Source organism: Rhyacophila brunnea, unplaced genomic scaffold (assembly GCF_057557595.1).
Source record: "Rhyacophila brunnea isolate RB1 unplaced genomic scaffold, BYU_Rbru_1.0 scaffold_10, whole genome shotgun sequence".
Taxonomy (NCBI): Eukaryota; Metazoa; Arthropoda; class Insecta; order Trichoptera; family Rhyacophilidae; genus Rhyacophila; species Rhyacophila brunnea.
Window position 1 is genome coordinate 26,992,675 of NW_028232752.1, and position 14,123 is coordinate 27,006,797.

A 14,123-nucleotide genomic window follows, 5' to 3' on the forward strand; every position below is an offset into this window, starting at 1 on the left:
TATATATCTATCTATACTTTTTTTTTCTTTTTTTTTTATTTTGTTAACTGTCAATTCATGGTGGAACTGCATTGTATTGTTGTTTTTATTTAATAAAACGCAATTTTTTTATAGTACTTATTCCACTTTAATTAATATATTAGGACCGGTTTCGTCCGCCTCAGTGGGACATTTTCAACTGAATTCTACACATTTATAATCAAACCAAATAAACTTACTTATATCAAATCAAACCATACAGATCTAAAATTTCGATAGTTTTAAGCGTATCACCTGATAATATAATATTACACAAGTCTTAAGTACGGTGATTTTCAATGAAATTAGCAGTATTAGTCCCAATTTAGATGTCTGGTTTCACTGTTTACTTCAGATGCAGCAATTGTCGAGTTTCGCCATTATTTTGTTACTCTGCAACCAAAACTTTTAAACTTATTAATTGTTAATTGATTAAATACAATGTTGACATATTATCTGGTAGTATGCAACTCAATCAAAGGATCTTGCACTATCATTAAATAATTTTTGGCAACATTGGTTTATTTAATGAGTCTCACGTTTTAATTTAATATAAAAGCCTTGTTGTAGATACGCAACAATCGCTATCATAAATTGTTAGAATTTTATTGCCAATGAGGATTATAAACTTATTTTTAATTATAACATTTTAGTTCATGGAATCCTCAAATAAAATAATCTATATCTTTTTTATCTTGAGATTGAGATACTTAGTAAAGTTAAAAGTGTTCCGACATCGTATTTTATCTTTTTCAATTAGTTGGGTACCTACACATTTTAAATTGAGCGTAGTTATGCAGAAAGCAGACAGTCCACAATTTGGAAAAAATAGTAGGTAGGTACTACATACACGAACTAACATGTTTGTTCTAACTTCTACATAAATCCGCCATGCTGCCTGCATGCAAAAATACTCCATAAATGCGTTACGAAAATTTCACATAACGCAGAACACGCTACATTTGATTTGCAGAAAGCAGCCACGCTAGTAATAAAAAATATTAAGGATACATTTTACGAGAAACAATCACTTGAGCTGTTTCTGCATCTAATTATTTTCACAAATAATATTGGTCTCCTAATTTTGCAGAAATCACTCTCAAAATGAAGCTTTTTTCTGAAAAATAGTAAATCTTCTTCTTAATATACAATATACTTGATTTCACAAAACGTATGACACCCGACGGGACATGAACCCGTTTCCATTGGATTCGCGTTAATGTGTTTTAGAAATTGGGCCACGTGTAATTACGACGAAATCAACTATGTAGTACTTTTTGTCTTCAAGCGCTTAACAAATTGCATTTATTTTTAGCAATCGACTTTTGCGTTTTAAATCAATGTACTTATCAATTACCTTAATTATTACTAACCGGTGTCACGATCTTTCTAAATTTTAGTTATAACGTATTTGTACTTGATAATAATATTATAAACTATTTTTTTATTCAACCAATAATTCACACGATGTAAACATGTAACATTTTTGTATTGAATGTGAAAGTTACGCACATTCGCCTCCTCGAATTTGAGGAGCATCATGAATGCACCGCAGTCAGGCGCCTTCCGCCTTCAGCAAGACAGGTCAACCCCGTTGCATTTGATCCCGATATGTATGACGATAGAGCAGCATAATATTATTGGCGCCTTGCACTTCGACCAGCGCGCGGTTCATAGATTCTGTAGATTCGAAGCATCCCCAGAAATAATCGATAAATATGTACCAAGATTCAATGATGTAGTTACAAAACCCTGAGTAGACAATATTTAGCAAATAGTAAGTTTATACTTACTTATTTAATAGCATTCTCATGAGACGTCATCGACGGTTAGGATGCCTTAGTCAAGTGGTAGAAAACACTGCAAGAATCCGTGCGGTGCGTGCACGGTTCAGGGGGCCTGAACGGCACTCGCTTTGTGCACTACGCTGTGCGAAAAGCAAGTAATTTATACACCTCGCGCCACGCGCGTACCGCACGGCCACTCGCAGTGTGCTTTGGTCCTTAGCCTTTAAATTAATTTTACATATTTGACACTGCCTTTCAGCGCATTCAATGCCTCCAAACATTGAAAGACAGTTCGTGTCTCGGTGAAAGTTTATATAATAATTTGTTATTACATAGCATAACGACCTACAGACAGGTTAAATTTAAGTTCTAATCGATTATTACTGGGTTACCATGTAATAAAATAAATTGTAGTTTCCTATGATAGTTCTATTTTTATTAGTTTTGATGGGTAAACAATCGTGCCGCAGTACATACTTAGTTATATTTATTTGTAGAGTTTAATGACATTTTGTGACATTTGCAATGCCTTCAACTAAAATGTCAATGTGAAAATGTTAATGACCAAATTACGAGTCTGGCGGTATGTTATTTTTCTAAGAATAACCTTTTTTGTTCGAAACAAAATCAACAGTTTTGTTTCGTCGATATTTTCATAGAGGTGAGTGAGAAGGCATTGTATTTATTCGCTGTTGTCTATTGTAATAATGTTAACCTATTAACGTCCAATGTTCCTAAAGTCATATGGGAAATATATAGGAACACATGATTGATACAATATAGCGGACAATGAACAGCTGATTTATAAAGTAGATAATATAATAATGACAGTGATGCAAACATAAAAATATGAATGGTGAAGATGGAACGTTTTTTAAATATTTTAAATGATAAAAAATGCATCATGAAATGCTAAATCTACGTTGTATTAATTATGTTAAATCATGAAATCAAAAAAATTCAATGGTCCCAGAATATTAATTAATATGTACCTAATTAACAAACAATCATAGGATGTAGGTACGTACGTACGAAATACGTCGGAATTGTTTTTCTCCCATACACCATAATAATATGACATTGAAACTGAAAACATGCTACTGAAACTAATAGGCCATCCATGGACTGAAACCGTATGCGGTTTCAAGCCGTGTGCTATTATACTAAGCTTATCTTTTCTGGTCATGGAAATATATTTCCACAAAGTAAATTATAAGCATCTGATCATATCCGTTTATACCATACACTTACAAATTTAGTGAAACTATATTTTCATGAACACAAATCAAAAGTTTAGTATGGCACACGGATCTAAACCGCATACGGTTTCAGTCCATGGATGGCCTCTTAGGGTCACATGCATACTTTAGGTGGCTTTAAGTAATGATTAACCTAGCGCCGACTTAGTAGAAGTGAGAAAAACAAGCGACGTCTTTATTATTTTATAATAATTTTTGTTGTTATTAGATCGCCCTAGTTAAGGCTAACTCTGCATTTTGCCATAAATGATTAAATTAGCTGCAAATGATTTAGTTTTGCAAATTCATTTGTAGTACCTAAACTTCTCACTAATATCGCTCGCATCTGTCAAAAACGATGGTATTGTTTTATTGATAAATTACTACACGCATTGTGCATTTCGAAAATGTGGACTAACCATCAATTAGTATTGTAACACAATAATTTCATATTAAGACTCCCATAGAGTTCAGGTGTTCCGAAATTTTTCCTGTAATGGAACACTTCGCAAATCCTGAAATTTTATCGAAACACCTTGTTTATTTTGTAGTGTAGGTAAATAATACATAATCAGTGAATTAAAAAAATTTAAAAAACACAATACTTAATTATTTATTTAGTTAATTATTTTTAAAACATGTGTACTAAAAATTAAAAGTGAATGAAGTTCTTAATATGTCTTCAATGAGGTTGGGTCCTTGCAATGCATATCTTCTTGATATGAGACAATATTAGAAAGTTGAATTCTTATAATATCTGATGACTTGATGTTGATGACTTTGTTGCAGGATAATAAGAAAATCCTGCTTCACATAAATATGCCGTACCTAGTAAACAAACGAAAGTAAAATAATAACAGCTTGTTTGGCACATTGAGGTAGGTACTCTTCTGATAAATTCGCCTAAAAAACACCTAAGAATTCACTTTGTTTGCAAACATAGTTTGGGAAACTCTGCGTCTGATCAAGATTCGTGGTACATACTATACCGTGAAGGCGGAAAAGGTTTTTTTTAACAATGTTTAATTTTGCTTCATGTAATCAATTAAATAATAATAAGATTCATTGTTATTTTTTTCCGATACTAATATTTTGTTGTCATTTAAAATTAGAACGTGCGGTACTTTTTATGTAATTTTTTTTGGCAATGTTCTGAACAATATAAAATACAGTAACGTGGAACTGGTTATTGCATTAATAGAATCATGGAACATACAATTGATGTAGAATGCACCAAATCATATCCTGACCGCAGAACACTGCGTTGCCGATATGTATCGGTGTGTAGTAAATCTAATAGTAACGAGCGATTTTTAATAAAAACCAAAGTCCCGACCACCGGAGCATGCCGCCCGATTAGTTTCGTACCATGGTTGGCCCACAAATATAATCCGTCGTTGCCTTTTTCAATTATTGTCGACGCTAATGAAGCCTGACGAGATACCCGCAAATAATACGTAGGTACAATGTTTATTTCTGTGATATCAAAATAATAACAAGCAATCATGGCCGGTCTGTCACGCGTCTCGTGAACCATAAAGTCATTCCAAAGAACAGAGAGTTGAACTGTGGTGGATATTCTTTTAAATTTATTTTTTGACGTAGTTAGGGTTCATTTAGAGCATGGGTGACCAACCTTTTCAGCAGCCGGGCCAGATTCTAAAAATGAGATTTCCTACCGGGCCGCACAACCAATTTTTTTATTATACAAAACATAAAAGAAATATATATTAATAAAATAAAACAAAAATGAGAATCAAACATATTTATTAGATTAGACTTTTTTTGAATAATAAAAAATAAACAAAATAATATAAAAATAATAAATTTTAATGAGAAGTTTGATTTTGTGTGGCAGAACTAAGTGCGTCAATATCGATATCGAGTGATGTTGTTCCTACACGCAAACAGTTTTCCAAATGCACATCAGTGATTCGTGTTCTCACTCGGGATTTGATATGCTTCATCCGACTAAAAAGCTATTCACACGTGTAAGTGTTTCCAAATAGCGAAGTCATCATTAGAACATGTTTGTAAAATGCAGGAAATTTCTCCTTATCCAAATATGTTTTGTAAAACTCTTCCAAACTATCTTGATGGAATTTCTCCTTTAACTGTTCATCGCAACATATTTCACAATCTTCCATTTGTAAATTTCCCGGTAATAAATTCACGTCTACAGAGAATGGCGTTGCAAATACAGCAAAAAGCACACGGTGCTTTTTAAAATCTTGAGCTAATATCGAATCTCAATTTGCGAAATTAGCAGATCTAGCGGCAGTTGATATTATTTTTATTTTCTCACTGCTCCACGGACCACAAGTTGACACCCAGTGGGCCGCGGGTTGGCCATCCGTGATTTAGAGCCATGTTCTTCTCTGTCACTTTTCTTTAGCCGGATCCGTCTTCGGCGCCCTATCCCCAGTTTTTAATAAAATAAAATCAAATTTATTTATTTTACATACAATGAACATAACAAATTATAAATTCAAAGCGTTCACATGACATAAAATAAGTGTTAACAATTTTTACAATAAAAATACAAAGAAATGTGAGTTAATAATACAATAAGTAAAATAAAAAATAAAATAAAATGACAAAAATAAAAGTAGATGGAAGCACACAGAGTGAACTATTGATAGACCCTACATTAAAAACTTATAAAACAACGTCCACCTAAATTCACCATCACGTAAGTGGAATATATCAATATCCGAACCGATTTCATTAAACATGGTTATTGCTCTCCCAATTAGCAGGTTAGTTTTGCACCTTGGGAGAACAAACAACGGATGCCCTCGATTCCTAAGGTAATTATCAGAGACACATAGGCCAACACCACCAAGAATGGTATTCTTCTAGTGAAGCAATGGCATATCAATTCAATTATATGCATGTATAATATGAGGCACCAAGGCCAAACGACCTTTTATCATTGTCATCTGTAGTACTCGCGTTTGTATACCTATTAGCGAAGAGTGCATGGCCCTTCGTCGTGGGTCTGAAGGAAGAAAAGAAAAGAACAGAGAAAAATAAGGGTTGTTTTTCCTTCGAATTGATGGAGTCAGCAGAGTAAATTATGGTTGAGAATTAATTTTACTCAACATTACAATTACATACCTTTTCTAATTTTAATATTTTTCAGCAGTAAAAAAAGTTTCACATAATTTTCATAGGTAGCGATGGGCACCTGCAAAAGCAAGACGGCCGTGGTATTTTCGAACATCGCAAGCGCTCACTCTTTCTTTTTATCTGGTCTCAGTTGAACAATGCATAGACAATGTGTGTTAAAATACCATGTGATATGAATTCATTCATCCCTTTCTTGATTTTGGGGGCGAGGAAATGAGTGTTGCTTCATTATTATCACATGACGTGAGCATGCGCTCGCGCCTCGGGTAAAAAGTGTGCGATGTCGTTTTACTTGGTATTTAATGGGCCGAATACATTGCCATCACGTCACATGTTGTGGTGAAGAGATAGAGATATTGATTCACTCTCTCAGCGTAACGTGACGGTAATGTGTTCGGGGCATAAATGTTTCAAAACCACATTGAATCACGTCGCACCACCAACTAACCATAGAACTTTCTCCCCCATACACAGATCACATTTTCGTGTCACATTATCCCACGTAACTTTATTGTTGGTGCTTTGGATGGGAAATACATACTCATGGCAGGTAAATAACTGTCAATGTTTTTGTAGGTTGTCAACTTTTATTATTGAATGTTTGTCTTTGTCTGAATTATAAATTAATGTTTTTACCTATGTAAACACATATTTTGATTGTTTTTGTTTTAATGGCAAAATCTATGTATCTATTTACGACTATCGTAACGGGTCGGCCGACTTCACCTCTAATGCTTAATCTAAATCTCGCCCTGTGGCGATCGGACTAGGAACTAGGTACTGCATGATCTGCGAATTTATAACATGCTAACTAGAGTAATTGACATACCAGAAATACGCGTCAGTAAATGATCGAAACAATGGATCAACTCCTTCTGATGATGAAGAATGAATAAAGTGTTTGCGTCAATAATATTGTGCAGGAAATGCATTTGCATTTTTTTACAATTACCATAATTTTAGATCGCCATTATCGATAAAAACAATCTGCTTTCGATAATATAAAAAAATCTAAGCAATTCGTCGAGTAACTCGAGTTGTGTATACAAATTACATTTAAACTTAGATTACTGATTCATGTTGGGTATTAAATTGTCTGAAGAAAGCGTAACAAGAAAAAATCGTTTTGTACCTACATGCTCTGATGAACTTTCTTCCAAGTATCCACTTACAATCATAATTTAATCTCGCTTGCCACGGAGTAAACTAGGACAAGTAGCTTTTAACTATTACATAGATTTTTGGTGTGCTTAATTCGTTACTTAATTTTATAACGCCTATTATTCAAAACCTCACACATCAATGTCATAGCGGAGAGCGTCTTTACTTGTAAGAATTTATAATGTGGAACGCGCCATATATATATATATATATATATATATATATATATATTAAATATATACCGAAATAAAACGGTAGACCGCATGAAATTTTAACATGGTTTTAGCGAACGGTTGCCACAGTTCCTCGTCGAAATGAAAGTTCGGTACTATTCAGTTATACGGAATACAGCGGAAAACACATTTTGAAAATAGCCGATACACTGTATTATTTGTTAGGTTAACCTAACCAAACCTAACCTAAACTAACCCAAAGTAACAAATAATCCAGTTTATCGGCTATTTTCAAAATGCGTTTTCCGCTGTATTCCGTATAACCGAACGGTACCGAAAGCTCTATACCTCTAAAATGTCCACCCTTTAGTATCCGGGATAGGAGGCGTCAACTATGTAGATCGTACGATGTACAACTCAATTTATTTAATTTCGACTGATTGTTTCTCTCAATTGAAGTTGTTTTTACGTTTTTAATAATATTAACAAATGTTCTGTCATGTTATAGTAATAGTCAATGGTGTAATAGTTTTCATAACAATATTATAACAACACGAAATCACACGTTTTTCTAGTTACGTATACAATTTCCGAGAAATAATTTGATTAGGTAGACACGTGCAATTTTCTACCGTGAAGTTGATACAAATAAACAGACCACTGGTTTCCGGTCTACGTTTGAAGAAAAAGTGTACTCTGGGTTCACGAGCCAGCCTGTGTTATACCGAATCGGAAAATGTACAATTATAAAAAACATTCGATGGAAGTTCGATGTTAACATTTTTGGACAATACCTACTGCAAACCGTGTAAGAAAACTTGTACATATGCAGTTCGCCGTATCACACTTCTCAATTTACTGAACGATTGTTAAAAAGGTTTAAAAAGTACTTAACTATGTGATATCTTTTAAACATAACATGTAATATTGTATAACAAGTATTGATTTATTATTACATCCAGCATCTTTATGGTAATTGTGTGAACATATGTGACTAGCGCCGCATTTTAAAAAGAGAATAGTTTTTGTATAAAAATAATATTTAAAATAAATTAATTAATACCTTATTATGTTCAGTTTATTCGGAGATTTTCGAGTAAGCCGAATATGACAGAACAAATTGACGCGTGTTAGGTACTTGGCGTATGTACTGCAGTGGCGAAGGGTGACTTTTGGGAAGAGGTAGGCTGTGGAGATCTGATAAAAAGAGCACTCATGTCAGGTATAATTACGAGAAATAAGAAGATAATACGATATTACGTACACACTAATGACAACGACACACTAATTCAATGAAACTTCAAAAACTCACTGACGACGAAAAATCGAGCGATGTGTTTAAATTACGTATTTTTCAAAACATTTATAGTATTTATACCCATCAAAAATCATTAGATAAAATCTCTTTTTATTTTTAAAAACAATCTATATTTATTAATATTCGATTAAAAGTCATAGAAATTATTTTTTTAATTTTTTAATTATAATCTAATTAATAATTATTTTGGACAACGTGCAGTCATGACAACATTTTTATGCGCGAATGTTTTAGGCTCTGCGATATGAGCTTACCTTGTTTCATACAATTCGACAGACTGGCGAAAGTTGTGTGGCGTAAAGTCTATATGAAAAAAAAACAGAATTATTTCAAATATAATCTAACATTTATTTACGTCAAGACAGATGACGCGCTGTGGTATAATTTTTAAAACCTTTGCAGATTGTTTTTTAATCTGTGTAATACATTCCTACATATACGACATCTCTCGCTGGCAAAATAAATTATTTTTATAGAATACCTATATAAATACAATGTCAATATGCAATAAAATATATTTTTCTTAAGAAGGTAGGCTTTAAATAATCGCCTAGTATGGAGTCTTCGCCATTGATGTACCGCATGCATAACGAACAACTAATTTAATTAGTATATTATAATCTCAAGTATTCATTATCCCGCACTCATGCCAGCAGTGGTCGACGACTTACCTGTTAGGTCAGTTGCGATTTGATTTGATTTCGGCTGTGCTCGTTTCTGTAAAAATTGCCCAAGAATTTAAAAAAAATACTGTTCATTTTAAGCCGCATCGGATGCGCTCTGCTTGCATCCATGGTTTTACAAATTGATATTATCGTAACTATGGTACAGAAAAGAGGCGTCAAAAATATTACGAAATACTGTATGTGATGTCGTATCCATGCAGTGGGCAAAAGGTGTTTGGCATAGATAACTACGCATAGATAGGTACTTCCGTAAACATATTTTGTTAGTTAAATTGTGAAATTATTACTTCTTCATATATATTTTTTACTACTAGATCGTTATAAAGTTAAAAACATTTATTTAAAAAAAAAAAAAAAACACAGATCTTTTTTGAAGAATTTGGTTACAAGTAAATTGTACGCAAAACATTTAGCCGTGACACGGTTCGGCGTGAGCTATCTTATCGGAAAAAGATGATCGTATACTATACGTTCTCCAATTTTATTACTTTCAATATGAACATTAATTCAATTTTCATAGCTGATTTTGTCAAAATTCAAGAATGAAAACCTAACCTAACATATAATCCAGTATATCGGCTATTTTCAAAATTTGTTTGCTGCTGGCTTCCTGTTAGGTAAGTGTAAACCGACAATAGCCGTGTTTTACTTAGACATGACTTTTATGTCAGCAGGTACTATACGATCCAAAGTGGTTGAACGGTCTTTAATATACGGCCATATATTTTCGATACAACATTGGATACGGCGAACTGCATACGTACAAGTTTCCGGACACGGAAGAATTTATTTTGTTGTATGGCTTTCACAGAGGTGGCTCTGGCCAAATCTAAACACAAACAAGAACAAAAGAATAAGAAGTTCATCCATTATCATCTGGATGTGGTTGTATGAAGGTATGCTTCTCGAGTGTGAAGCAGTATTGAGAATATATTATTTTCAATATGTACCTATATGTATCATAATATGCATTCAATATTTATTACTCATATTTGAGGACATTCGGGGGCTCTGTATTTCTTGCCCATCATTTAATAAGTCATAAACCAAAACTGACGTACTTACCTAAAAGTATTGGTCAATGGTGACTTGATTTCGCATTTCTATCTCATGAATCTGTTATATTATGTATTGTGGTACTTGCAAAAATCGTCCAATAATTTACCACATTTTTGGGTGGGTAGGTTAGGTACTCGTTGATAGCATGTCAAAACTTGTATGGTTTTATTTACAATTGTAAATTTAACTAGCTGTCTGGACAGTTTGACGTATTGAAGCCTTATAAATATGTATGTTCCGAGATTTCATACATAATGCAGTGTATGAATATCTTAACATTGTAGTATTTTGTATTATTTGATGAATGAATTAATTGTGATGAATAAATGCTGTGTTAAAGTGCGGCCACACCGAAAACAAGTCGCGCGACAACTCGTTAAATTTTACGATAAGCATCATGATTATCGTAAAATTTCTTAAGCAATTATGATAATTATCGTAAAATTTAAAGAGTTGTCGCGCGACTTGTTGCCGGTGTGGACCCGGCATTACAATCAATATAATGCGTAAAAAAGTGAATGTAAAGCATACTTACGTCATGACACAGTAGCAAATCAAATTACTGTTTGATGAAGACCTTCCTAGCATTTTGGCCTTTAGACTTTCACGGCCACACATTTTCACTGTTAGTGGGAGACTACTGAAAGATAGTATTGATTTCATTTTGTTCCCATATTGTGAATTCATATCTGGCCTATTCGCATTATACCCAACATGCAGCTATTTATGCTCTGTTCATATTCTCACTTAATATATTATGGTTCATGTATCTTCAGTAAATAATAGTCTTAATTGCATTTTATACTGAGACAATCCCTCACATAGAAAATTTCAATTTTAAAGTGGACACGTTGGTATACTAGGTCAACGATAATGCGAATTTTATACTAATTTCAACTATACGTATACTATTTTAATTGTACATTACAATGACGCGGACAGCTGCGGTAAAATAGAATGACAATTACAATTTAATCCGAATTTGCAATAATCACCCTTATTGCAATAAATGTACAGTTTTTTTTTTACCCACATTCATCTGTATACAGAATAATGAAAGTTGAAGATTGAGATCCAGATGTCTATGAGTAGGATTGTTTAAAATGTTTTAATAGAACAGATGCTGCGTCCATTAGTAAGTCAATGCTTATTACATTTAATTAATATGTATTTTTTCATTGTTCCAGGAGTGGGTAGGCTGAGATGGAGAAACAGATAGTGTGGGCCAGGGACCCCAACGAGGGGTTCATCCTTGGCAGGATCCACGAATTGCTCTCTGACGAGGTGGAAGTCTTCCCGATTGATGAGAAATACCACAAGAGAGCCTGCGGATATGAGGATATTTTCCCGGCTGGAGATGCTACCAAGGATGTGGATGATAATTGTTAGTATTGAGGATTTTTTTTTAAATTAATTGCATTAAAGCAGAGGCGATCAACCTGCGGCAAGGCAGCTAACACACAAAATAAATAACTAAGCGAAAAAAACCTAATATATCTTAACTAAGTACTAGGATTTGAGTGAAATATGGTAAAATGCGTTCCATCTGTTTTTTTACTTATAATATTATTGATATAAGTACACTATAGTGTAGTGGCGAAGGGTGGAGGAAGGCTGTTAATATCCACCATAAATGGTGCACACTACTCTTTGTGAGTCATGCGTATTTGTTTTCAATGAAATAAGACTACAATTTTCAGATGGTGTTGGTTAGTTTTTAAAATTCAATTAAACCCTGCGAAACCAAGCCATAATAGATAATAGTCAAAAAATACTTGTCTACCTATAAAATATCTAAAATTATGCAATTAAATTATATAAACCTTTTATTATTTTATAGATAAGAGTAATATTTTTTATCTATTATAGTTTGGTTAGGCAGGGCTTAATGAATTTAAAAAAATGAACCAACAATATGTGTAATATGTATTCTTAATTCAACGAAAACAAATAATAATGAATGAAAAGGTGTGCACAATTTTGTCATATCACCCAAAATATACCAAAACTATTATGGTTTGGTTTAGGCAGGGATTAATTGATTTTTAAAATTAACCAATATCATCTGTAAATTGTAGTCTTAGTCCAATAAAAACAAATACATATGACTAACAAAGTTTAATGTGCACTTTTTATGGTGGATCTTAACAGCCTACCTCCATCCTTCACTACTGCTAAAGTGTAGTAGTTATATTGCTCTCACAGTAGTTTGGTATATGGTGCAATCAATGAATGTGTTCAAATTGTGAGTTAAAAAAATGAACCATGTTTTTTTGCTTTTTTTTCACTTCGAAATTGACATACTTTTGAAGATACCGATGTAGTACATTCTTCGCAGAAAAAGTTGAAGGTTATAACTGAAACTCTATTAATAAAATACAGATAGATCCTAAGACAGAAAAGGAGATGGCATGGCGATGTGTGGAATTTACGAGGCATTGCTCAACACAATGAAAAATCAAGTGCTCCCACACTGTCAATATTAGTAGTGAAGCAGTTAAATATTTGCTTTTCATTATTTAGGAAAGTAAATCGATGGCATATTTGGTTTTTACGTTTCTATCCAGAAACCAATCATGAAGAATATAATGATAAATTTTTTAGATCAATGAGAAAAAAGATTTGTGAGTGGTGTAGGGTGGCGTTGCTGTTTCACCGAGTCTCTAGCGACATAAACCGTTACAACCTATATTTTCCACCCCGGCACACTTAATGGGCTCTGCAGTATTGGATCCGTGGCCCCCATAAGGCTATATATCGTCACTGTTCTGGCAGAAGACACTAATTCGAAAAAATGACATATCGAGTTAGTTATTTCTTATTGTTGTATTATAATTCCTAATTTCAAACTTTACCGTCTGGAAACCTTCTTAATAAATAAACAGCCTTTATTTTAAAGTCATCCTTTTTACAATTACTTAATAAACTCACTTGATAGACCATTATTCAAACATTTTAACAACTTCAAAGTCAAATTACTCAAAACTAGTATTCTCCAGTTAGTGTGTTCTGCCAGAACAGAGACGATATATAAAGACTATTTATATAATGTGCGATGGAATTTGATGTGATATGAGGATTGATATATTGAAATGATAATTCATGTTTAGAATTTTATTTTATAATTATTTTTAGCGTGTTTCCTGACTATAAAAATGGTTATTTATCCAATATGTTAGTTACTTGGTCACCACAAAAGGGGTTGTGATTAGTGCTTTATATTAGGCTGAGCGTCAGGAACACCCTTAATTTGACATCAAAGAACCCTGGTATTTCGCGGAATACCATTTGGGAAATACTAATGTAAACAATCACATTACCCTTCACCTTAACGATAGGTAGGGGGCCCACCAAACTTCCTGGTCTGGGGGCCCACTTCCGGATGTGGGGGCCATGATTAGATCATGATATATTTTGGCTGAATGGTTGCTGTGATTAGCGCACGCTGTCGCCTCGCTATCTCCTATGGGCATTGCGCCTAGTGTATAGTTTTTCAGTGTTTTATTTAACACACTATAATAAAAGAAAATGGAAAAATTTTCGAGTATTAG

General features: G+C 33.4%; 1 protein-coding gene across 3 annotated transcripts in view; it reads left to right on the forward strand.

Annotated features, from left to right (window-relative positions):
• The window catches only part of jar (Myosin heavy chain 95F jaguar), a 109,374-nt gene that overhangs the window by 51,660 nt on the left and 43,591 nt on the right, over nucleotides 1-14,123 (forward strand). For all 3 annotated transcript variants that reach the window (XM_085952824.1, XM_085952831.1, XM_085952838.1), the window contains exon 2: nucleotides 11,760-11,956. In XM_085952824.1, the coding sequence (XP_085808950.1) occupies nucleotides 11,776-11,956 (181 nt within the window). In that variant the 5' untranslated portion in view covers nucleotides 11,760-11,775. The remainder of the gene's footprint in view (nucleotides 1-11,759; nucleotides 11,957-14,123) is intronic.